Raw genomic sequence first — 25,631 nt, forward strand, 5'->3', positions numbered from 1 at the left:
CAATGAGGAGGAGGAGTGCATACATTATTCAGGTTGAGCTTCTTTACCTGTTGGAGAATGAAAATCCGGAGAAATCCAGGCTTTATTCATCTTGATAAGCGTCAGCCTGTCAGCGCTGTCAGTCGACAGGCGTGTACGCTTATCGGTGATGTTGCCACCAGCTGCACTGAAAACCCGCTCGGACAACACGCTAGCGGCAGGGCAGGCAAGAACCTCCAAGGCGTACAGCGGCAGTTCGTGCCACATGTCCAGCTTTGAAACCCAGTAGTTGTAGGGAGCTGTGTGATCATTTAGGACGATGGTATGGTCAGCTACGTACTCCCTCACCATCTTTCTGTAAAGATCAGCCCTACTCTGCCGAGACTGGGGACAGGTGACAGTGTCTTGCTGGGGTGACATAAAACTGGCAAAGGCCTTGTAAAGCGTACCCCTGCCAGTGCTGGACAAGCTGCCTGCTCGCCTACTCTCCCTTGCTACTTGTCCCGCAGAAGTACGCCCTCTGCCGCTAGCGCTGTCAGAAGGGAAATACTGTTTCAGCTTGTGCACCAGGGCCTGCTGGTATTCATGCATTCTCACACTCCTTTCCTCTCCAGGGATGAGAGTGGAAAGATTTTGCTTGTACCGTGGGTCCAGGAGAGTGAATACCCAGTAATCGGTGCTGGAATAAATTCTTTGAACGCGAGGGTCACGGGATAGGCAGCCTAGCATGAAATCTGCCATATGAGTCCCAACGCGCAAAAATTCACTCCCCTCACTGGCCTGACTGCCCATTTCCTCCTCCACCAACTCCTCTTCTTCTGCCCATACACGCTGAACAGTGAAGGACTGAACAATGGTCCCCTCTTCTGTCTCGCCAACATTCTCCTCCTCTTCCTCCTCATCCTCCTCCACCTCCTCCGATATGCGCTGAGAAACAGACCTAAGGGTGCTTTGGCTATCAACAAGGGAATCTTCTTCCCCTGTCTCTTGTGACGAGCGCAAAGCTTCCGACTTCATGCTGACCAGAGAGTTTTTCAACAGGCCAAGCAGCGGGATGGTGAGGCTGATGATGGCGGCATCGCCACTGACCATCTGTGTTGACTCCTCAAAGTTACTCAGCACCTGACAGATATCAGACATCCACGTCCACTCCTCATTGTAGACTTGAGGAAGCTGACTGACCTGACTACCAGTTCTGGTGGAAGTTGACATCTGGCAGTCTACAATCGCTCTGCGCTGCTGGTAAACTCTGGATAACATGGTTAATGTTGAATTCCACCTCGTGGGCACGTCGCACAACAGTCGGTGAGCGGGCAGTTGGAGGCGGCGCTGCGCTGCCCTGAGAGTGGCAGCATCTGTGCTGGACTTCCTGAAATGCGCACAGATGCGGCGCACCTTTGTAAACAAATCAGACAGATTGGGGTATGTCTTGAGGAAACGCTGAACTATGAGATTTAACACATGGGCCAGGCATGGCACATGTGTCAGTCTGCCGAGTTGCAGAGCCGCCACCAGGTTACGGCTGTTGTCACACACAACCATGCCTGGCTTCAGGTTCAGCGGTGCCAGCCACAGATCAGTCTGCGCCGTGATGCCCTGTAATAGCTCTTGGGCGGTGTGCCTTTTATCGCCTAGGCTCAGCAGGTACCGCCTGCTGTCGCTTAGCAATGGCACTGCTGCTGTGCCTAGAGCTACCGACTGATGGCGCCATGCCCACGGATGGTAATTCGGAGGAGGTGGAGGAGGGGTGGGAGGAGGAGGAGGCATAGTAGGCCTTTGAGACCTGGACCGAGGTAGGCCCCGCAATCCTCGGCGTTGGCAGTATATGAGCAGCCCCAGGGTCAGACTCGGTACCAGCCTCCACCAAGTTAACCCAATGTGCCGTCAGCGATATATAGTGGCCCTGCCCGGCAGCACTCGTCCACGTGTCCGTGGTCAGGTGGACCTTGTCAGAAACGGCGTTGGTCAGGGCACGGATGATGTTCTCTGACACGTGCTTGTGCAGGGCTGGGACGGCACATCGGGAAAAGTAGTGGTGGCTGGGGACCGAATACCGAGGGGCGGCCGCCGCCATGAGGTTTCGAAAGGCCTCGGTCTCTACCAGCCTATAGGGCAGCATCTCCAGGCTAAGCAACTTGGAGATGTGGACGTTGAGGGCTTGGGCGTGTGGGTGGGTTGCGCTATACTGTGGAGGATCGTGGAGGCGAAGATGGGGTTTTCGCACGGGAGGTGTTTGGGCCGTGGTCCTGGGCAGGGGGCTGACTAGCAGATGACACAGGGGAAGGAGCAGTGGTGTGCCCGGCCGGAGGTGAATGGGCTTGGTGCCATTGAGTGGGGTGTTTAGCATTCATTTGCCTGCGCATACTGGTGGTAGTTAAGCTAGTAGTGGTGGAACCCCTGCTGATCCTGGTTTGGCAAAGGTTGCACACCACAGTCCGTCGGTCATCCAGTGTTTCTTTAAAGAACCTCCAGACTTCTGAAAATCTAGCCCTCGCCACGGGAGCTTGACTACGGGCAACATTTGGCGCTGCTGCAGCTCTGGCCCTGCCTCTCCGTCTGGCCCCACCACTGCCTCTTCCAACCTGTTCTGCTATAGGACTCGCCTCCGTCTCAAAAGCACTGTGTTCACCCGTCCTATCAACCCAGCTTGGGTCTGTCATCTCATCATCCTCCGATCCCTCAGTCTGCTCCCCCCTCGGACTTCCTGCCCTGACAACAACTTCACCACTGTCTGACAACCGTGTCTCCTCATCGTCCGACACCTCTTTACACACTTCTTCCACTACGTCAATAATGTCATCATCACCCACAGACTGCGACTGGTGGAAAACCTGGGCATCGGAAAATTGCTCAGCAGCAACCGGACAAGTGGTTTGTGACTGTGGGAAGGGTCCAGAAAACAGTTCCTCAGAGTATGCCGCTTCAAATGCCAAATTTTGCTGGGAGGGGGCAGACTGGGGGGAAGGAGGCTGAGGTGGAGGAGCCGGAGGAGTGCTGATTTCGGTGACATGGGTGGACTGCGTGGAAGACTGACTGGTGGACAAATGGCTAGAAGCATTGTCCGCAATCCACGACATCACCTCTTCACACTGTTCTGGCCTCAACAGTGCTCTACCACGAGTCCCAGTAACTTGAGACATGATTAACCTAGGGAGTGTAGCTCTGCGGCGTTCCCCTGCTCCCTCATCAGCAGGTGGTGTCTCACCCCGCCCAGGACCACGGCCTCTGACCCCTGCAGTAGTTGGACGCCCAAGTCCACGCCCTCGTCCTCTAGCCCTCGGGTTAAACATTTTCCATATTAAAGTGTAAACTTTTATTTTTTTTTTGTGTTTATTTATTTATTTTTTTTATTTTTTTTTTAACCAAAACGATGCTATCCTATTGCTATGGCTAGTTTCTAACCTACACTGACAGCACACAACTGGATTTTGTGCTTTGCAAGATGAGTTTGAGCTATAAAATGAAATAAAGGTAAAAAAATAAATAAATAAATCAGCAGACTCTGCCTAATTCTATTCAAACCCCTAATAAATTGTCCCACTTCGGTGTTTGAGGTGGATATGCGTGTCACTAAGAGCTAAACACAACGGTCGCAGGTCTCCCAGCAAATTCCTCACAATATGGTACTAGCTGCACTACTAATGCCAGCAAGCCCAGCCACAAGCAAACCAAAAAAAGGAAAATATAACGCTATTGTAGGCCTAAGTAAGCCATTGGGGTTCTCCTATGGCTATTTTGTAGCCGACACTGAAAGCACACTGCTTTGCAAGAAGAGTTTGAGCTATAAAATGAAATAAAGGTAAAAAAAATAAAATAAATCAGCAGACTCTGCCTAATTCTAATCAAACCCCTAATAAATTGTCCCACTTCGGTGTTTGAGGTGGATATGCGTGTCACTAAGAGCTAAACACAACGGTCGCAGGTCTCCCAGCAAATTCCTCACAATATGGTACTAGCTGCACTACTAATGCCAGCAAGCCCAGCCACAAGCAAACCAAAAAAAGGAAAATATAACGCTATTGTAGGCCTAAGTAAGCCATTGGGGTTCTCCTATGGCTATTTTGTAGCCGACACTGAAAGCACACTGCTTTGCAAGAAGAGTTTGAGCTATAAAATGAAATAAAGGTAAAAAAAATAAAATAAATCAGCAGACTCTGCCTAATTCTAATCAAACCCCTAATAAATTGTCCCACTTCGGTGTTTGAGGTGGATATGCGTGTCACTAAGAGCTAAACACAACGGTCGCAGGTCTCCCAGCAAATTCCTCACAATATGGTACTAGCTGCACTACTAATGCCAGCAAGCCCAGCCACAAGCAAACAAAAAAAAGGAAAATATAACGCTATTGTAGGCCTAAGTAAGCCGTTGGGGTTCTCCTATGGCTATTTTGTAGCCGACACTGAAAGCACACTGCTTTGCAAGAAGAGTTTGAGCTATAAAATGAAATAAAGGTAAAAAAAAAAAAAATAAATCAGCAGACTCTGCCTAATTCTAATCAAACCCCTAATAAATTGTCCCACTTCGGTGTTTGAGGTGGATATGCGTGTCACTAAGAGCTAAACACAACGGTCGCAGGTCTCCCAGCAAATTCCTCACAATATGGTACTAGCTGCACTACTAATGCCAGCAAGCCCAGCCACAAGCAAACCAAAAAAAGGAAAATATAACTCTATTGTAGGCCTAAGTAAGCCGTTGGGGTTCTCCTATGGCTATTTTGTAGCCGACACTGAAAGCACACTGCTTTGCAAGATGAGTTTGAGCTATAAAATGAAATAAAGGTAAAAAAAAATAAATAAATCAGCAGACTCTGCCTAATTCTAATCAAACCCCTAATAAATTGTCCCACTTCGGTGTTTGAGGTGGATATGCGTGTCACTAAGAGCTAAACACAACGGTCACAGGTCTCCCAGCAAATTCCTCACAATATGGTACTAGCTGCACTACTAATGCCAGCAAGCCCAGCCACAAGCAAACAAAAAAAGGAAAATATAACGCTATTGTAGGCCTAAGTAAGCCGTTGGGGTTCTCCTATGGCTATTTTGTAGCCGACACTGAAAGCACACTGCTTTGCAAGATGAGTTTGAGCTATAAAATGAAATAAAGGTAAAAAAAAATAAATAAATCAGCAGACTCTGCCTAATTCTAATCAAACCCCTAATAAATTGTCCCACTTTGGTGTTTGAGGTGGATACGTGTGTCACTAAGAGCTAAACACAACGGTAGCAGGTCCCCCTGCAAATTCCTCACAATATGGTACTAGCTGCACTACTAGTGCCAGCAAGCCCAGCCACAAGCAAATAAAAAAAAAAATGTATAACGTTATTGTAGCCCTAAGAAGGGCTGTTGGGTTCTTGTCGAATCACTCCTGCCTAACACTATTCTAATAGAACACCCTAACGCTTTCCCTGACCAGCAGCAGCTCTCTCCCTAGAGGCATCCAGACAGAGAATGATCCGAGCAGCGCGGGCAGGGGCTAGTCTATTCCAGGGTCACCTGATCTGGCCAGCCAACCACTGCTATCGACGTGTAAGGGTACCACGTCATGCTGGGTGGAGTGCAAAGTCTCCTGGCTTGTGATTGGCTCTGTTTCTGGCCGCCAAAAAGCAAAACGGCGGGAGATGCCATTTTCTCGAGCGAGCGAAGTATTCGTCCGAGCAACGAGCAGTTTCGAGTACGCTAATGCTCGAACGAGCATCAAGCTCGGACGAGTATGTTCGCTCATCTCTAGTCTTAATATGAAAAAGTAATGAAAGGACATCTTGTCTACACTATTGCTTATAGTCATTTATACAAACTTTTTTAGATGTCTTGCAAGGGACCTGCAAGATATTGTATTGGTAATATTTATTTTATATCAATGAATGTATTTTATGTTATAAAACTTTGCACAATCCATCTATTGTGGTGCCGGTTTTTGACTTGAGTTTAGGCCTAAGACAATATTATCAGGGCTTAATATAGAGTACTGGTTCTGGGGTATTATTTAGGTGCTGTATGGGAGTATTTGGCACCATTTTTATACTACATTGAAAGGGTTTTTTTTACTTATCATTATGGGCCATACCATACTTACACAAACAGGCTAAATGAAGAGATATGTCCAAGTTGTATGATGAAAGGGGCAAACCCTCAACACCTTATAGAGCTGTAAGGAAGTTAGAAGCTTCTGGCAGAAGGTATTGGAAGACCTTGAGAAGGACTTAGAAGTTAATCTGCAGTGACAATTCAAATACCATATATAGTATATAGTATTAGAAGACCCAAATATAAACCTGGGCCTCTTATTTTACCATAAAAGACTGGGAAAACCTATTGACTTGAGTATAAGCCCAGGGTGAAAAAATATTGGTCACAGCCTCCCATCATTATATAGTTAGCCAGTCCCTGCCCCCTAGTATATAGCCAGCCTCCCGTATATAGCAAGCTCCAGTATAAAGCCAGCCAGTCCCCTGAATATAGCCAGCCCCTGCCTCCAATATATAGCCAGCACCCTGCCCCCAGTATGTAACCAGTACCCTACCCCCAGTATATTGCCAGCTACCTGTCTCCAGTATATAGCTAGCCAGCCAGTCCCCTCTAGATATCCAACCTCCTGCCCCAGTATATAGCCAGCCAGATAGTCCACTGTATATAGTCAGTCCACTGTATATAGCCAGCCCCCAAAATATAGCCAGCTAGCCCCCAGTATATAGCCAGCCACAGCTGCCTAGTATGTAGCCAGCCAGTCCCTGTATATAGCCAGCCCCCATTATATAGCCAGCCAGTCCACTGTGTCTAACCAGCCAGTGCCTGGATATAGCCACCCATCCCTCTGTATATAGCCAGATAGACCCCTGTATATAGCCAGCCAGTACCCTGTATATAGCCAGCCTCCAGGATATAGCCAGTTCCCTGTATATAGCCAGCCCATGTATATAGCCAGCCAGTTTGCATTATATTACAGCCAGTGTACTCACCTTTATTGATACTATAACTGATACTATACTGATTTAATGAGCTATTTGCAGTTTCACCGCCTACCAACCACAGATCCTCTTGATTCAGTACTGTTGGCAGTTAGAGGTCAGTGTGCGATATTGGCAATTGGCGACATCATAGTCCGTGCGCCGCTAGCCTGACGCTATCGGTGGGCAGGGATCAAGAAGAGGATCTGCAGGAGGGGCGTCAGAAAGTTGAGTACAGGGTTTTATTTGTGCTGAAAAACTCAGCTTATACTTGAATTTATACGGTATATTTACTGTTCCAAATACTAAGGTTTGAGAAAATCTAGATAGAAAGTAAAATGTTATATGCTAAAGGAAGAAATTGGAATCCAACAAATGCAGATTGAGAGTATTAAATATACCAAAGGAATTGGAAGGGTTTGGAGGAAGGGAAGGGGCTAGTTATTAAGTAATTGTATTTTTGATATTTAATGTATTGGATCATGAATTAAAAATATTAATAGTTTATAAAAAAAAAAAGTAGTGTATGCCATAAAAGCAATAGAAAAGCATATAAGGATCAATAAGGGTTGGAATGCCTGAAGGCTTTAGAAATTTAGGAACCTTTATCCCCAACTAACACATCAACACATGTCACACATCACCAGTCTTAAAAACATACTGCTTGGCTAGGACTAAATCATGGTTTCATGATTAACAGGGCACTATATGGTATAATATAGACATTGGGGCATACTTATCAGGGCCTCTGCGCCACATCAGTGGCGTAGAGGCCCTGAAATAATCGCAAATGCTGCCAGGGCCTGGCATAGAATAAATGATGGACAGCAGCCTATCCATTACATAAAGAGGCTGTAGCCTCTTGATGTATCGTGCTGCGAAAATGCCCGAAACTTGCTTCGTGTTCTTGGATGATTCCCCAGACTGAACCACTGGACAAAACCCACAATGTCTGTCCAGTCTGGTAATTAGAGGTTCGGTCTAGGAAATCGTCCGAGTGTGGTCACACGTGATCACAATCAGTTTTGAGGTGGTTTTAGGTGCAGTTTTGTTAATTTAACAGGTGAAAGACATGAACTGAACGGGTGAATTTGATTTTGAAGGGGAAACCTGTTACACAAATGTCTTTTTCCTGTTAAATTAACAGTACAACACCTAAAACCACCTCAAAACTGATTGCAGTGCAGTTTTAACTTCAATGTGTGACTGCACTCTCCAAGTGCACAGACAAAGCTTAGAACTGACTCGTTTGTGTGCCACCTACTTAAGGGTGGCACAAATATAGCTATATCAATGTTAGTAATTATACTATTGGAAGATACATATTTTGGAACATACATAGTTTTGAACATAGATATTTATGATCGAAGATGAACTTCCTGTACTACAGTATTAAGGGTTGGATAAACAATGTTGTAATATAATTGGTCCCTTTTAATTTGAAAAAAAATCTGTAAAAAAAGAAATAAATTGTTACCTCTTTTCTCTTCTGTTTCAGAGAGTGCTAAGGAAGCTTTAAGTAAAACCATGGTTGTTGAGCAGCTGGTAAAGCAGCTGAAGAGGGCAGATAACCATGAAAGAGTTGAAATTATCATCGAGGTACTTCAGATGCTGGCAGAGAATGGTATGTATATGTATATAATGTAACCAACTCTTTAGCTCTGAAGCTTACCGCCTATGTAATGAGTAGAGAATTTCAGCTGGCTCAAGTGGATCTAGTGGGAAGCCATGTGTCTCGACACATAACAGGTCAGAATGGAAGGCTATGCGCAAGTTTCATCTTTCATCATACAGCAGGATTTCACAGAGGATTAGCAATAACTGGCATCTGTTAGAGCACACCATTATGCTTTCGCTGCCAGATGGGACAGAGCAATTGCAATGTGTTGCTGGCTACATCTGAATCTATCTATTTGCCATGGACATGACTATCATGGTAAAAGTATGAAGGCCCAGTATATAATTGCTAACGTATAAAACATTCATGAATATTTGATCAGGTTTTGCTTATGGGAAAAGGAAACATTTTGTAAACAGTGTGATATTGTAAATTAATTTGGCTATAGAATAGTAACTCTAGGAGAATTAAATTGTAAGAAATAAGTGCTGCGCCCTGTTGCACTAAACTGGTTATCTAGCGAAAACACTAATGACGAAAGTGGAAAAATCTAATTACAGGAATGCGTTATTTCTCGTTAAAAGGAAATATAGGAAAACAGGATAAAATATTTAAGAAAATCTATATTCAAATAATCAAGTGGAAGCAGCAACAGAGAAGACAGATAGTCTAGATAATGAATAGCCTGCTACTGGAACTGAGGAAAGGAAACCAATTGCACAACTGTCCTTCCAAATACTTTATCCATACAAACTTTTTTAACATCTGAATAGCGTACTGGGTACCAGAAATAACCAAACTCAAAAAATTGTGGGGGCTAGTGAAAAAAATCCAACTGTGCCAGAATAATAAATATTTTCAATATATTTCAAAGTAACACTGGTGGTTTAAAGGTTTTTAGCTACAAGAGGTCTGATCCTTGTTCCCAGTTGGCCTTCCAATGTTTTCCATCAGGAAAATAAAACAGAATCAAACTAAGCAAAATATATTTTTTACTTGGTTCATAGAGCCATTACCACACAGAAACATTCACCTTTATTAGACTAAAAGTCTATCTTGGACTATTCAGAACCAGATTGCCAAAAGTTGATACAGGACCCATTACTCCAAACTTGCCTTTCTTGTCAAGGATCAGCACAGAATTTTGGTGCACTTTTCTGGCATAAACTAAGTCAAATGCTAGGAGATGCAGAGCATGACTAGACAGTCATAGCCCCAATTTACACAGCTGTTATTGTGGTCATGATCTGGTTGCACAAATTGCCACAATAGAAGTTTAGGGCACCCATGAGCACATGGTGACACCACACCATGACCAAGCAGTGTGGCAGCTTACAATGGAGAGGGTATGGATGAGGAACATTCATCATGGATCTGTTTTTTACAGCCCATATACAACTATTAATACCAAATACCAGTAAACAGGACCACAATACAATACTGAATTCATCAGATATCAATAAAAGTCTTTCAATCTTTATTTATATTTGTACAAGACATGGCAACCAACAGAACATTAAAATCATCACATAAAACCCAAAAAGACAAACAAAAGTGGTGGTGGTCAATTCAAAATGGAGGTTTATTCAATGACTAGAGAGAGATTGCGTAAACATAGTAGAGGTCAGAAACACAGAATAGCATGGTAATAACAGTAATAGGGAAAAGGTATGAGGAGACTGGTAGAACCGGTAAAGTATAATAGAACTGGGCAGGTATTTAAAGGAGTTCCTAAACACCTCCCCCAGAAGCTGACTAGACTGGCCATCCATTACTCTAGTAACCCTTGCTGGAGAGGTCTGGAGAGGAGTTGGGTGTACGGGTGTTCAATCCATCCGAAACAGTAAAAACCGTGCCACAGTTCACACACACTAAATATAGAGTAGGATCAATGCCTTCTAAGCCGCAATGCTGCATAGATGTTACTATATTCTGTAATAACTATTTAGACTAACTGTGCACTGTCTGACTTTAAGGATTCTTATACATGAGGTGTGCCGAACAGGGCCTGATACCGTCCATAACACGTGGCTGAGTGGAAGACGAGCAGCCAGGTTTCAAGCCGGTCCGAAGATAATGCACACTCTATTATTTGCAGTGTGGCTCAAATGAATGAGCATATTCCATTAAAGTCAATATATTTGTATACAAGGGATCTAAGATATACGGAGAGATATACAGAAATATGTCTGCCTCAACGATTTAATAACTTAGGCAATGCTTTACAGGCCTAACGTCATCAAATATTATTGATAGATTGCTTTCAACACTAAGTAATCAGTAACCAAACTGTACATATTTTACCAATTTCAATCTGTATGCCAAGCTGGCGTGGGGGGAATAATGTTTTATTACTGCCGAACAATGTGACTATTGTGATTTGAATGTGACTCTGGTTTTTCTGTTTTTAGAACCCCTTAAGATACAACTAGTTGATGCTTGTGCTCAGGAGACCCTATGTGATATCCTTCAGAGACTACAGGACAGTTCACAGACAGAGGACATGTGTACAATGAAGTCATCATCAGACCTTATTGTGTCATTGCTTCTTGGTGGTAAGCATATAATATTAAAAATGAGAGGTACAATCCAAGATATATACTGTATAGGGAAATAAAAGTAAAGAAAGAGCTGAAATATATCCTTTATTAACATCCTACACAAAATTATGCACATATATGTCCCACAAATGGGAAACTCAAATACATAGGGGAAACAAGTAGTCCCAGATGGAAATCCACAGCGTACCTATAACCCCCCTTCAATGTGCCTCAGAGTATGCCCAAAATTTGAGGAAGTAGTCGATCCAACAGTAAGACAAATGAGGGTAAAGGGGCAATAGTGCAATGAAACAAATAATAAAATAAGCCGGAGGTACCTTACGGTATTAAAAATTCCAAATATCTATAGCACACTTACCCGAAATCATAATGAAGGGCCGACAAAGGGCAATCAAAGGGAGGCCAAATGGCTTAGATAGTGTGACCCAAAAAGTGAGCCTATATGTGGATCAGATTCTGAGGCCCTACGTGTTAACGTTACCATCTTACGTTAGAGACACAATGGATGTTCTCCAGCGCAATGAGGGGATACATATGGATGCAGATACTTATCTAGCTATTCTAGATGTAAAAGCTCTGTAATTATTCCATCCCACACAAGGCTGGCTATCATGCCGTTGCTACCTTTCTTAGATCAAGAGGTACACAATACAATGACCATAATTAATGTATTTTGCAACTCCTCAAATTTGTGCTCGAGCATCATTTTTTCACTCTCAATGGCAGGTTCTACCACCATCACAGGGGGTGGCAATGGGGAGCACTGTGCTCCCACATATGCTAACCTCTTCCTGGGCTGGTGGGAGAGGGAACAAGTTTTCAAGGAGGACTTGGAATTTTATACATCGCATATACTATTATGGATAAGTTTTATAGACGATTGATTGACGTCTTGATTTTGTGGAGGGGACCACAGGAGCTGTTTAAGGAATTTGTGACCATCCTCAATTCCAACCGGATTGGTCTGTTCTTGACATCAAAGATTCATCAAGAGACAATCTCTTGTGTGGAAAAGCTGGCACCCAAAGCCACTAAAGAAAGAGATACCAGAGGGCAGTGGCGTAACTAGAGTCCACTGGGCCCCGGGACAAAATTCCTAATGGGGCCCAACTATACCTAAAAGAAAAAAAACCTCAAAACCCTTTCTGCTAACCGATATTTCAGTGATTATTACAATCCCCCCCCCACAATTAATTATTACATATTCCCCCCCCACAATTAATTATTACAATCTCTCCCCCCCAAAAAAATTAATTATTACAATCTCTCCCCCCACACAATGAATTATTACATATTCTGCCCCCCCACAATGAATTATTACATATTCTGCCCCCCCACAATTAATTATTACAATCTCTCCCCCCACACAATGAATTATTACATATTCTGCCCCCCCACAATTAATTATTACATATTTCCCCCCCCACAATTAATTATAACATATTCTTGCCCATCCCCCCCCCCAATGAGTTATCAGATCAAATTAATGATTTTATAAAAATAAGCCCCATTAAAAAAAAAAACCCTGTACACTCACCTCTGGCAGCAGGTCCTGCGTCTTCGTTCTTCAGCCCGCAGCCAGACAGGAAGGGGGGCGCGGCAGCGTGATGACGTCATCACGCGGCCGCGCATCCTAGTTCATGGAGCGATGTGCGCCGGGGTTGTCTTCCGGCCACATCGCTCCAGTAATAGTGCTCGAGCGGCGGCTTCCTTCCGCATCGAGCACTACTCAGTGACGGGCAGGAGCTTCCTGTCCGGACGGATGGAGGCCCCTGCCCGACTGCCAGTGGCGTATCGACCGCAGTCGCCATTGAGACGGTCGTCCGCCACCCCCCCCCCCCCCCCCGTCCGATGGGCCCGGTCTCAATGGCGACCGCTGCGACCGCGGTCGGTACGCCACTGCCAGAGGGGCAGTATCTCTGTATTGGAAGAAACTGCTCGGACATGGCAGAACATCACCAGCATCTGATTTGAGATGGAGGTTTCATGAAAGAAGATACCCTGATACTGTTTTGAAAGAAGCGCATCATCATGCGATTGAAAGCACTAGGGATACTCTCTTGACCTAAAATAAGAGAATAAGAATAAGGGAATAAGAGACCTAAATACAAATTATAGGTACCTGGCTCACTGGAGAATTCTGAAGCTGACTTTCCTCAGATCACATTTAGAAGAGGTCAGAATATCTGGGATAAATTGGCCCATAGTCACCTGGCACCACGTATGCAGGAAACTTGGCTCCACAAATGCTGGTTCTGGAAGGCAATTAAATTTATCACACCAAGCAGATCAGTGACAAGTTCTGGGACTCATTGGCAGTTTGTTAACTGCAAAAGCACTGGAATAATATAACTGATGACATGCAAATGTAGGATCCAGTACGTAGGGAAAACATATGGGGAGTTTCGTGTGCAGATCAGAGAGCATGTCAGGGACATTAAGAATCGTAATGATGCCACCATGGCCCGACATGTCTGGAAAGATCATGAGGGGGATCTTTTTAGCATCAAATTCCAAGGTGTGGAATTGGTGACACCGCCTATACATGGAGGGGATTTTTATTGCATCTCACTCCAACAGAGGCTAGATGGATCTGTACATTATCCACCGAAAAAACTCAGGGTCTGAATGATCTGATCAGTTATGCATGTTTCCTATAGGCTAAATTACATGTGATGCATGCTTAGATCCTTAAGAATTGTGGGGGAAGGATGTGGAGTCACTTAAATTGGTGTTTCCCTATTTAAGGTTTGTGGTATTCCGACCCTACACATACATGAGCATTGTTCCATATCTTAATACGATCTTTGGTATCTATTGTTATAATTTGTCCCTCTTAGCCTCCCGTTTGACTCCCATCTTGTCTGTATTCACATCTGAAGGTAATGCTGCTAAATAATATCATTTGAAGAAGCAGTGGGACAGTACACTGGATGTCACGGACCATGAAGCCAAACGTTTTCTGGGGCAAAAAAAAACATGGCAGATGACATCGTACTGTAGTCATTCTTCTCCAGACATACTGGAGACGTTATTTCCGCATACTGGAGATGTAATTTCCAGTCTGTCTCCGATGCTGGGTGAATTTGATTGGCTACCCAGGGAATAGCCTTGAACAGCATGATTGGCTGCCAAGGTACGAGCCTTCTTTTGTGGCCTACTGTCTCCTCATTGAAGGGCTGGCAACACGCAGTGATTGGTGGTTGAAGGGGATCACACCGTGTGGATGGGGGGACGTGGATGGCGTGTGCTCTCGCAAGCACACAGCCACAACTGTGCCAGGTTAATGCCAGCAGTTGCGCTTAATAAATATATTTGAGCTGCAGCCGCGATTGTATATACACCCTTATATATTCATATGCCTCTGAAGGCACAATACCCAGACAAGGGGATTGTAGAAATGCGTCAGGCGTAGGGTGTATGGGCGGACGAGGACAACTGATCACCAATTTCTATCAGTATTGATTCTAGTACTGTAGGCTGCCACCAACTTCTCATAGAAGCCCGGCTCATAACGGGATTGTCATTTTTACACCCGCGATCCTCAGTACGGATCGCGAGTGCACCCATGCCCTCATCTGTGCCCCCACTGCCGCTGTCCCCACTCCCCCGGGCCTGTACTTACCTCTCCGGGTTACCTCTCCTTCAGCCAGGCCGTGTCCTCCTAATTGGCGCTGGCATTCCTGGCTCTGCTACATAATCCGGCGGCTCCCAGCATCCCCTGCCGGACCTTCAAGTTATTCTACCAAAATGAAAGCCTCCTGAGCATATCTAGAGACATCCATGGTTCCTGTGCGTTTCCAGATGACTCAGTGTTTCCTGTGGGTTTCTATAAGCCTCCGTGTTTCCCATGTTCCTGTGGCATTCCTGTGTTTCTGTGGCGGTCCTGTACTCCTTTGGCCGTCCTGTATCCCGGTGGCCATCCCGAGGTCCTGCCATCCCGAGGTCCTGCCATCCCGAGGTCCTGCCATCCGAGGTCCTGCCTTCCAGAGGTCCTGCCTTCCCTGTGTCCCTACCTTGACTGCCAATGCTGGCCTAGTTGCACCCGTGAACGACCTGGTGGCTTCCCGCCGCAGCAAGACCATCTCGCTTTGCGGCGGGCTCTGGCTAATACTGGCGAGACTCCAGAGTCTCCTCCGGCCTTCCCAGAGGCCGCTCCAGAGTCTCCTCCGGCCTTCCCAGAGGCTGCTCCAGAGTCTCCTCCAAACTTCCCAGAGGCCACTCCAGAGTCTCCTCCAAATTTCCTAGAGGCCGCTCCTATGTCGCTCCAGCCAGCAGCTTCCCAAGAGTCGCCCCAGACAGCGGCTCCCCAATAGTTGCCCCAGTCAGTGGCTCCCCAAGAGTTGCCCCAGCCTCCGCAGCTTCCCAGTGCTGCTCCAGCGGTTCCCCAAAAGTAGACCCAGCCTCCGCAGCTTCCCAGTGCTGCTCCAGTGGCTCCCCAAGAGTCGCCCCAGCCTCCACAGCTTCCCAGTGCTGCTCCAGCAGCTCCCCAACAGTTGCCCCAGTCTCCTCCGGCCTTCCCATAGGCCGCTCTAGAGTCTCCTCCGGCCTTCCCAGAGGCCGCTCTAGAGTCTCCTCCAGCCTTCCCAGAGTCTGCTCCAGAGTCTCCTCCGGCCTTCCCAGAGGCCGCTGCAGAGTCTCCTCCGGCCTTCCCAGAGGCCGCTCCAGAGTCTCCTCCGGCCTTCCCAGAGGCCGCTCCAGAGTCTCCTCCGGCCTTCCCAGAGGCCGCTCCAGAGTCTCCTCCGGCCTTCCCAGAGGCCGCTCCAGAGTCTCCTCCGGCCTTCCCAGAGGCCGCTCCAGAGTCTCCTCCGGCCTTCCCAGAGGCCGCTCCAGAGTCTCCTCCGGCCTTCCCAGAGGCCGCTCCAGAGTCTCCTCCGGCCTTCCCAGAGGCCGCTCCAGAGTCTCCTCCGGCCTTCCCAGAGGCCGCTCCAGAGTCTCCTCCGGCCTTCCCAGAGGCCGCTCCAGAGTCTCCTCCGGCCTTCCCAGAGGCCGCTCCAGAGTCTCCTCCGGCCTTCCCAGAGGCCGCTCCAGAGTCTCCTCCGGCCTTCCCAGAGGCCGCTCCAGAGTCTCCTCCGGCCTTCCCAGAGGCCGCTCCAGAGTCTCCTCCAAACTTCCCAGAGGCCGCTCCAGAGTCTCCTCCAACTTTCCTAGAGGCTGCTCCTGTGTCGCTCCAGCCAGCAGCTTCCCAAGAGTCGCCCCAGACAGCGGCTCCCAAGAGTGGCCCAAGCCAGCGGCTCCCAAAGAGTTGCCCCAGCCTCCGCAGCTTCCCAGTGCTGCTCCAGCAGCTCCCCAAAAGTAGCCCCAGCCTCTGCAGCTTCCCAGTGCTGCTCCAGCAGCTCCCCAAAAGTAGCCCCAGCCTCCGCAGCCTCCAAGTGCTGCTCCAGCGGCTCCCCAAAAGTAGCCCCAGCCTCCGCAGACTCCCATTGCTCCTCCAGCGGCTCCCCAAGAGTCGCCCCAGCCTCCACAGCTTCCCAGTGCTGCTCCTGTGGGTTCCCAAGAGTCGCCACGGCCTGGGGCTTCCCAAGATTCACCCCAGCCTGCGGCTTCCCAAGAGTCGCCCCAGCCTGCGGTGTCCAAAGGGCCATTCCAGCATCCGGTCAAAGACGTTCTAGACGTCCTCAAGATGTCCTCTGCTTGTTTCATGCCAGGTCCAAGCACCACATGGTTAGTCCTGTCTTCACTGTTCCTTCTCTCCTTCTCAGGTGTCTCATCTGGTGTCCTCTCAGCGGAGGAAGAAGAAAAGGAGGCTGAAGAAGAAGAGAGGAGGGGTCCTAAAGGGGGGGTACTGTCACGGTTACACCCGCGATCCTCAATATGGATCCCGGGTGCAACCGTGACCTCATCTGTGCCCCTGCTGCCGCTGTTCCCGCTCCCCAGGGCCTGTACTTACCTCTCCGGGTTCCAGGCTGTGGTCTTCGGCCAGGCCGCACGCCTGTTTTGTCTGGGCCGCTGGCTCCCGCTGTTAGGGCACGCGCCAACTCTTCTGCATTTAAAGGGCCAGCGTCATGCTAACTGCCTTCTTTGTGTCCCTACCTTGGTTGACACCGTGGGCCTAGTCACACCCGTGGAATGACCTGGTGGCTTCCTGCTACAGCAAGACCATCCCGCTTTGCGGCAGGCCTTGGTGAAGACCAGAGGCCACTTAGATTCTGGTCCCAGGTTTCGGCTAGTACCATCATCCCCTGCGGTGGTCCAGAGCATCCACAGACTCTAGCCCCAAGAGACTCTCCCGCACCACCATGCGTGACAGGGATTATATTGGATCGTAAAGTCAACCCGGTAGCTTATGACATGGATGTGTGGATTTGTGAATTGAGATGAAAAAACAAGGTAGGTTACATTTTATATTTAAAGGAGTATTTCATGGAGCATGGAACAGACACAGGACAGAAGATGGCCGCAGGTCACAAGTCCATATCACATTTCTGGCTGTAGTTGGTTGGTTGCAGTATATCCAGTATGGCCAGTGTTGTGGTGAGTTAACAGTTCAGTTAGGCAGTTACTTATCAATACTACGGTAACAGAGCAAGAAAGTCTACTACTTTCATTACTGGGATCTGAGAATAAGAGGGAGGAGATACCGAGAACTAAAGGCTCATGGGACTTCTGGTGGCCATCTTGGTGATAACTCCACCTACTTTAGAAAGCCCATTCACATTTTGTGAATCATAAAATCAAACAATTTAAGCTCCATTTTGTGACTAATGACATTGAGTTTTGTTATATTCATTTATTTATAGCATTATGGGTTTTTGTATCAGACGTTTATATTCCTGGAATACCCCTTTAATTCCTTTAGGGCATATTATGCAGAGAGACTGGCGTTGGGCAGAGGACGGTGGAGTTCCTCCCACCTGATGTAGCTGTATAGAAAGCATATCATATGCATGCTGTAAAGTTGAGGAGCTGCTGCCCACAGGACGGAGAGGTCCGTTCATCCAAAGTGACGGTAAAACAGAAATCCACTAAATGTTGTCCCGATCTTATAGGCGCTGCTTTACTCAGAAATATGTTCACAGTATTTATCCATAAGAATAGTTTTATTATTATTAGGCACATCGGGTTTCGGCCTTCATCAGGTGCAGTTGTTTACAATGAATAAAAGGCATAGCAACAGCTTTTTTTATACATTTAAAAGGTCCATGTCAGTGATAAAGATTACTAAAGATTGAATAAAAGGACAAAAAAGAAAAAAATCAACAATTAAAAAAACTCGGCAAAAGAAATGTGTGTATGGGAGTATTATTATAGATTGTAGTGTTAGGCCAGTTTTGTGCAGTGCAGTGATGACTGCATGTGTTTCTTTAGAGATAACCACGGTTAACAGAAGAGAAACAATGATGCCAAGCTGGTGCTTGGCATCATTGTTTCTCTTCTGTTAACCGTGGTTATCTCTAAAGAAACACATGCAGTCATCACTGGACTCCTTTTAAAGTGTCCAGTCGTGTGATTTTTACTTAATCATAACAGATTGATCAACACCTGTGTTAATGGAGCAATCACAGAAACAATGTTAGCTGCTCCTTTTAAGGCAGGCCTGCAATGAAGTTGAAATGTGTTTTGGGGGAAAAAGTTCATTTTCTAAGCAAATATTGACTTAATTGCTTAATTGCTGTTAAGCTGATCACTCTTTATAACATTCTGGCGTATATGCAAATTGCCATTATAAAACCTGTTGCAGTAGACTTTGTAAAAATTAACATTTGTATCATTCTCAAAACTTATGGCCATGGCTGTAAGTATGTGCCTTTAAAAACTTATTAGAAAGAGTTTAAAAGCTTAAAATTGCATGGCTAAATTCTTTATCATTACCTCTTGTAGATGGGATAATATTTGTTTTCTATACATGTTCTATGATCTCATTTATACCATCAGGTTGGAGACATTTGAATTTATATATCCAAAAGGATTCTCTTTTGTTTAATCATTCTTGTCTGTTATTAGTGTCAGTAGGAATCTGTTCTATGCCCATAATCTTAAGTCCTCTTCATACAGAGGTGGGGGTTGTTGCATATTGCAGCAAACCCCCACCGCTAATAACCGCGGTCGGTGCTATTAACCCTTTCAACGCCGCCGGCAAAGTCGCCGCCCCCCGATGATGTTCGGGGGCGCGGTGATCGTAATAAAGATGGCGGCGCGCGGGCGCCGCCATCTTTATTACGATCACCGCGCCCCCGAACATCATCAGGGGGCGGCGATCGGTTGCCATGGTAGCCTCGGGTCTTCGTTTGACCCGAGACTATCTGGCATCTGCAGATTCGTTACAATGAGCCAGTGGCTCATTGTAATGAATGTGCTGCAAAAATGCCATATATTGCAATACAGAAGTATTGCAGTATATGGTAGGAGCGATCTGACTATCTAGGGTTAATGTACCCTAGATGGTCTAAAAAATATTGAAAAAAAAATTTAAAAAAAGTTTAAAAAATTAAAAAAATTAATAAAATATTAAAAGTTCAAATCACCCCCCTTTCCCTAGAACGGATATAAAACATAATAAACAGTAAAAATCACAAACATATTAGGTATCGCCGCGTCCCAAAATGCCCGATCTATCAAAATATAGAAACGGTTACGGCGGCGGTGACCTCCGAGGCGGGAAATGGCGCCCAAATGTCCGAAATGCGACTTTTACACCTTTTTACATAACATAAAAAATTAAATAAAAAATTATCAAAATGTCGCACAGACCTCAAAATGGTAGCAATGAAAACGCCGCCTTATTTCGCAAAAAATGACCCCTCACACATCTCCGTGTGCCAAAGTATGAAAAAGTTATTAGCGTCAGAAGATGGCAAAAATTTTTTTTTCTTTTTTGTACACATTAATTTAATTTTTGAAAATGTATTAAAACACAATAAAACCTATATAAATTTGGTATCACCGAGATCGCACCAAACCAAAGAATAAAGTAGGCGTGTTATTTGGAGCGAAGAGTGAAAGTCGTAAAAACTGAGCCCACAAGAACGTTTTTTTTTCAATTTTTCCACATTTGGAATTTTTTTTCAGCTTCGCAGTACACGGCATGTTAAAATAAATAACATCACAGGAAGGTAAAGTTTGTTACCCACAAAATAAGCCCTCACACAGGTCTGTACACGTAAAAATGAAAAAGTTATGGATTTTTGAAGTTGGAGAGCGAGAAATTAGCCGAAAAACCCTGCGTCTTTAAGGGGTTAATCTGGTGGAAATTTTTATTGTGAAATAAGGTCAGGTGTTTGGATAAACGTTATTGCATGTAACCAGTCTTAGTCTTAAATGTCCGTTGACACGCATTCTTAGCGACTGTATTGTGCATTCTATGTATTGTAAGCCACAACAGCAGGTGATCAGATATACCATATATGAAGAATCACAAGTGATGTGGTGTTTACAAGTGAATGTTTCACCAGTGCTAGAGGATTTAAACATTTTTTTTATTATTATTTTCAATTATGTTGCAACAAAGACATTTTGTTTTGTAACATTTAAAGGAGCCTGGTGATTTTTTTTTAGAGTTGGATGAATTTGTTTTCCCTAGAGTGCCTGTTGTGCTTTTGAGTTTGCTAGGTGCTATTATATTTTTAATAGATCTGGCTTTTCTGTATGTGATCCTGGGTTGTGATGGTAGTTCTTTCTTTAAGATAGGATCCTATAATAATATATGCCAGTGATCATGTAAAATTTTTTTAATAGCATGGTGACCTTTGTCGAATGTGGTGACAAAGTCTTCTGTGAATTTGCTTGCATCATCCAATTTCTTTGATGATGGTCTTGGTTTCTTCTTTTCTATATTGGATTGGTATGCTCTCTGTATCATTGGATTCGGAAAATTTTTTTCAATGAATTTCTTGGATATAATTTTCGCTTGTATGTGCTAATTACCGTTCAAAGTACAATTTTTTTCTTATTCTCACGAACTGGCTGAACAGCACATTTCTCAACCATTTGCCGTAATGTGCGCTATTATAATATAAATACCTGTTACTATCGACTTTTTTGAAGGGTTTTTTTTGTGATTATATGGTTAGAAGTATGAGTGATTTTAAGGTATAAAAAGACCATTTTATCTTTGCTGATGTTAGCTGTAAAGGCAATGCCCCACTCATCACCATATAATATTTCCACAAATACTTCTGCTTCTTGGATTGATCCTTTTGTGATAATGAAGATATCGTCGATGTACCTATGTTAGTATACTATTTTCGTTTTGTAGAAGTGGGTTTCATACACCATGGAGGACTCGAAGTGACCAATAAAAAGATTGGCATAGCTGGGAGCCACTCGAGTCCCCATGGCTGTTCCCAAGGTCTGGTGATAAATTTTATCTTGAAAAGAAAAGTAGTTGTGATTTAAAATATATTCCAGTCCATTTAGTAGAAATTTAATTTGTGCTGGTTCCATTTTCGAGTTGAGAGTTCGGTGGCTTTTATGCCTAAAATGTGTGATATATTGGAATAAAGCAATGTGACATTTACTGAGAGGAATGTGTAATCCATTTCCCAATTTAAAGATTCTAAGTGTTCTTGAATCTCTTAGATAAGAGGGTAGGTAGTTTTTTTCTTTTTTTACCAGGGGCTGTAAATATAAATCGATATAGTGGGACAGTTGACTAGTGAGGCAACCAATCCCCAATATTATGGGGCGGCCTTTGGGGTTATTTTCATTCTTATGTATTTTTGGTAAGTGATAGAATAATGCTAGATTAGGCTGGTCCATCAGTAGGAAGTTTTTTTCTGATTTATTTAGGATGTTTTTCTCATACGCCTCTTTTATCATGTTATTGTATTAATTTTTCCATATGATAGTGGGATCCCTGTCTATTACACTGTAATATTTTTTGTCTGTTGGATGTTATTAGTCTATTCTATATATTTTATGGTATCTTGGATGACGATTCCCCCCTTTTATCTGCAGCCCAGATGGTTATTTTGGTATCATCTTGTAGTTTTTTCAAAGCTATTTTTTCTGCTTTCGTTAAGTTGTTTTTGGGGATTTGACGTGTTTTTATGTGTCTAAATTGTTCAGACGCCAAGGAGTAGAATGTCTCCACATGATGACCCCGATGGTTAACAGGATTAAATGCAGATTTTTTTTGCAGTTGGTGTTTTATTGTTATTTTAGTAGAAAAAAAAATGTTTTCTAGAGAGGTTACATACAAAATGGTTTAGGTCCAAAAACAGTTCGAAGTGTTTTCTGCGCAAAAATTAAGGCCCTTGGACAACTGCTTTTTTGATAAAGTAAACATTTTAATAGTAGAAATTGCATTTTTGCTACCAGGGGTGGATTTTTTTGTTGTTATGATCCTCTTTACACTGTTTGAATGATTGGTTCACATTGATTTTTTGCTCTTTTTTATTTTTTGTTTTGTTTTTCCCTCTTCTACAACCTCTATAATTTTTCTTTTTTTTGGGTGAAGGGGGGTATGTAGTGGTACAAAAATGTTTGTCAGGTTGGTTTATGTAGTAGATATTTGTAGAGGATGGGAGATCTAGGGTACCACATTTTGTGAAAGTGGACTGCTTGGATCGATGAGTAAACTTGACGGAGTTGTGGGCCTGGTGGGGCCAAGTTCTAAAAAAGATTCATTAGAATCAAATGAACTGGATAGAGGGGAGGGCACAGCTTCCAGGTACATGTCTTCTACAAATGAAATGAAGGATGGAAATTCAAGTGACTGGAGGTTGGAGGAAGTATTCTCATGCGTGGTGAATATAGAGTTAGTGAGTTCAATGTTAGTGAATTCTTCCAGGGCAGATGTTTTATTCGACTGGAATGATCGTGGGTCATCATTTTGAACTTTAGTAGGTTCAAGATGTTCATCTGGTTGTACATATCAAAACAATACACTTACATAAACAGAAAGAACATCCTACACTATGGACCTAAACCATTTTGTACGTAACCCCTCTAGAAAACTTTTTTTTTCTCCTACTAAAAACTAGAGATGGGCGAATCAATTCTAAAGATTCTAACTTAGGTTAGAATTTCAGGAAAAATTTGATTAGTCACAAAGCCGAGGTTTATGCTGATTCGCAGGAACAAAGTTGTTTTTTTCCCTCTTTTTTAAGCTAAATGAGTGCGAGCACAACATGTTACATGGGGCAGAGAACTCTGGGAAGGAGAAAGGAACACCCCCAATGACATCTGCAGACCTGTAAGCCAATCAGCGACCAGCAGGCTTATGTGATGTCACACAGCCCTATAAAACCCAGCCATTTTTCAATGTCGGCACTTCACACTTCATGTGCTGCCTGTAGCGTCTAGCTGCTGCTACTGTTATAGCAGTTCTATTTAGTGACAAAATTGAATTTGAAGAAATCTGTATGACTTTCATGCACTGCAGTAGCGATTTGTGGACCAATCCCTGGTTGTTCTTTAAGGAGGATCTGTATACCCCAAATAGCAGTTCTATTTAGTGACAAAATCCAATATAAACAAATCTGTTTGACTTTCATGCATCTGCAGTAGCCATTTGTTTATGCAGCTGCTGCAGTGATTTGTGGACCTCTCACTGGGTATCAGTATATCGCAAATTTCCATACCTTTTTAGGGCTATAGTTTACAGCCAGATTTACGTGTGAAATCCACATAGTTTATAAACCATTATGTCAGACAGAAAGGTGGCAGGTGGAACAGGCAGAGGTGGCAGCACAGTAATTGAACGTCGCAGCAGGGGTGAGGCAGAACTGCCGTTGTCATCTAGCGGCAGTGTGTTGATCAACAACCCAAAGGTTGTTGAATGGTTGACTTGGTCAACCAATTCCTCAAATATAACATCTGACAACCCCAGCCAAGAGTCTGTGGGTTCCTCAGATACAACAATTAGTTGGCATGGCCCATGAGCGGGTCAGAGGCCCTCACCTGTCCTCAACCAGCCTCTGTCCTATTCCTTTCCTGCAGCCAGAGAGCTACTAGGTGGTCTGGGCTCAGTGCCACTAATCAGCGAGGACAAAGTGTTTGAAGACAGTCAGCAGCTGCTTGGCAGTGAAGAGGTGGGGCAGACTTCCGCTGGTTCCTGCAGTAGGCAGGCTGTGCATATTGACACCAGTGAGGAGAGTAGCAGTGACCGGGAAATGCAAATTGACGATGATGTAGCTGATCGCACTTGGGAGCTGGGTGTAGCAGGGGATTCATCATCGTCAGGTGAAGAGTGTCAGCTTGCGCTTCAGGCAGCGGAGCAGGTAGCAAGTTGCTACTGTGGCCGTGAGTCAGCAGGGTGGCAGCAGTGTGAGAACTGGAGCCAAACGTCCGCGGGGTACAAACTCAGACTCGCAGGTCGAAGTAAGCACAGGAGTTCAGCGAGGCAGTGGTGGTAGTAGTGCAGAGTGTTGGCAGTAAAAGTACCACCTCGGCGGTGTGGCGGTTTTTTGTAAAGACACCAGAGGAGCCGAGCATGGGTGTATGTTGTATCTGCGGGCAGAAAGTGAAGTGTGGCCAGGGAGCTAACCTTGGCACCACTGCGCCAACACATGCAGCGTCACCATCCAATGGCCTGGGAGAATCGGGTGCAGGCGCAGCAACATCCGCAGCAGCACCTAGTGGCACACATGCTGTTTCAGCAAGTCAAGGCTCCAGCACCTCTGTCGAAGGAAGCTGTTTGTCTTTGACATCATCTCCCGGTCCAGATGCTCCTGCTCCTCGCTATACATGGCACCAGTAGTCGTTGAGCGAGGCAATTACAAAGAGACAACTCTATGCATAGACAACTCTATGCACCTGAAGCTGACCATGCTCTTGTCGAAGTTGTTGGTACTGCAGTCTCTCCCTTTCCAAGCTGTGGACGCTGCACCCTTCAGAGAACTAATGGCTTGTGCCGAACCGAGGTGGAGAGTTTCAAGGCGCAATTTTTTTCCAAAAAAAAGTCAGACAGTGGAGGAACTTCTCTGCATCATGCAACAAGAAATCAATGTGTGGTTTTCTCCGCAACAACTAAAAATCGGAACCAATGTGACAGACAATGGGAGGAACATTGTGTCCTCGCTGCACAGAGGAGGGATGGTCCATGCGCCCTGCATGGCACATGCAGTCTGGTAGTGTTCAATCTGGTAGTCAACAAGTTCCTGAAGTCTTACACCCATCTGCAAGACCTTCTAAAAATGGCCAGGATACTGTGTATGCACTTTAGCCATTCTTACAAAGCCAAGCACACCCTCCTCAAGTTGCAGCGTCAGAACGGCCTACCCCAACATAGTCTGATATGCAAGGTTTCCACCCGTTGGAATTCCAGCCTCCATATAGCCTCATACAGACCACCTGTATGAACAGAGAAAAGCCATTAATGATTTTTTGATGATGCAAGCGGACCGTAGTACTCCCCTGTGTAACTTTGATGTCAGCCACTGGCAGCTGATGCGTGACACCTGCCGTTTGCTCAGGCCCTTCGAAGAGGCCATGTTAGTTGTCAGTCGCAAGGACTGCAAGATGAATAACGTCATTCCACTGCTTCATGTCCTGGAACTCATGCTGCAAAATCTGTCTGGTCAGGGCACTGGAGAAGTAGAGAATACATGATATGGCAACATGAGTCCGGTGGGGGTGAACTGGAGG

At 45.1% G+C, this 25,631-nt stretch overlaps 1 protein-coding gene across 12 annotated transcripts in view; it reads left to right on the forward strand.

The window, feature by feature from the left end:
* LOC140106485 (rap1 GTPase-GDP dissociation stimulator 1-A-like) overlaps nucleotides 1-25,631 on the forward strand; it is a 416,700-nt gene that overhangs the window by 324,877 nt on the left and 66,192 nt on the right. For all 12 annotated transcript variants that reach the window (XM_072130944.1, XM_072130946.1, XM_072130943.1 and 9 more), the window contains 2 exons: nucleotides 8,422-8,547; nucleotides 10,953-11,096. In XM_072130944.1, coding sequence (XP_071987045.1) covers nucleotides 8,422-8,547; nucleotides 10,953-11,096 — 270 coding nt within the window. The remainder of the gene's footprint in view (nucleotides 1-8,421; nucleotides 8,548-10,952; nucleotides 11,097-25,631) is intronic.

This window comes from Engystomops pustulosus, chromosome 11, assembly GCF_040894005.1.
Source record: "Engystomops pustulosus chromosome 11, aEngPut4.maternal, whole genome shotgun sequence".
NCBI lineage: Eukaryota > Metazoa > Chordata > Amphibia > Anura > Leptodactylidae > Engystomops > Engystomops pustulosus.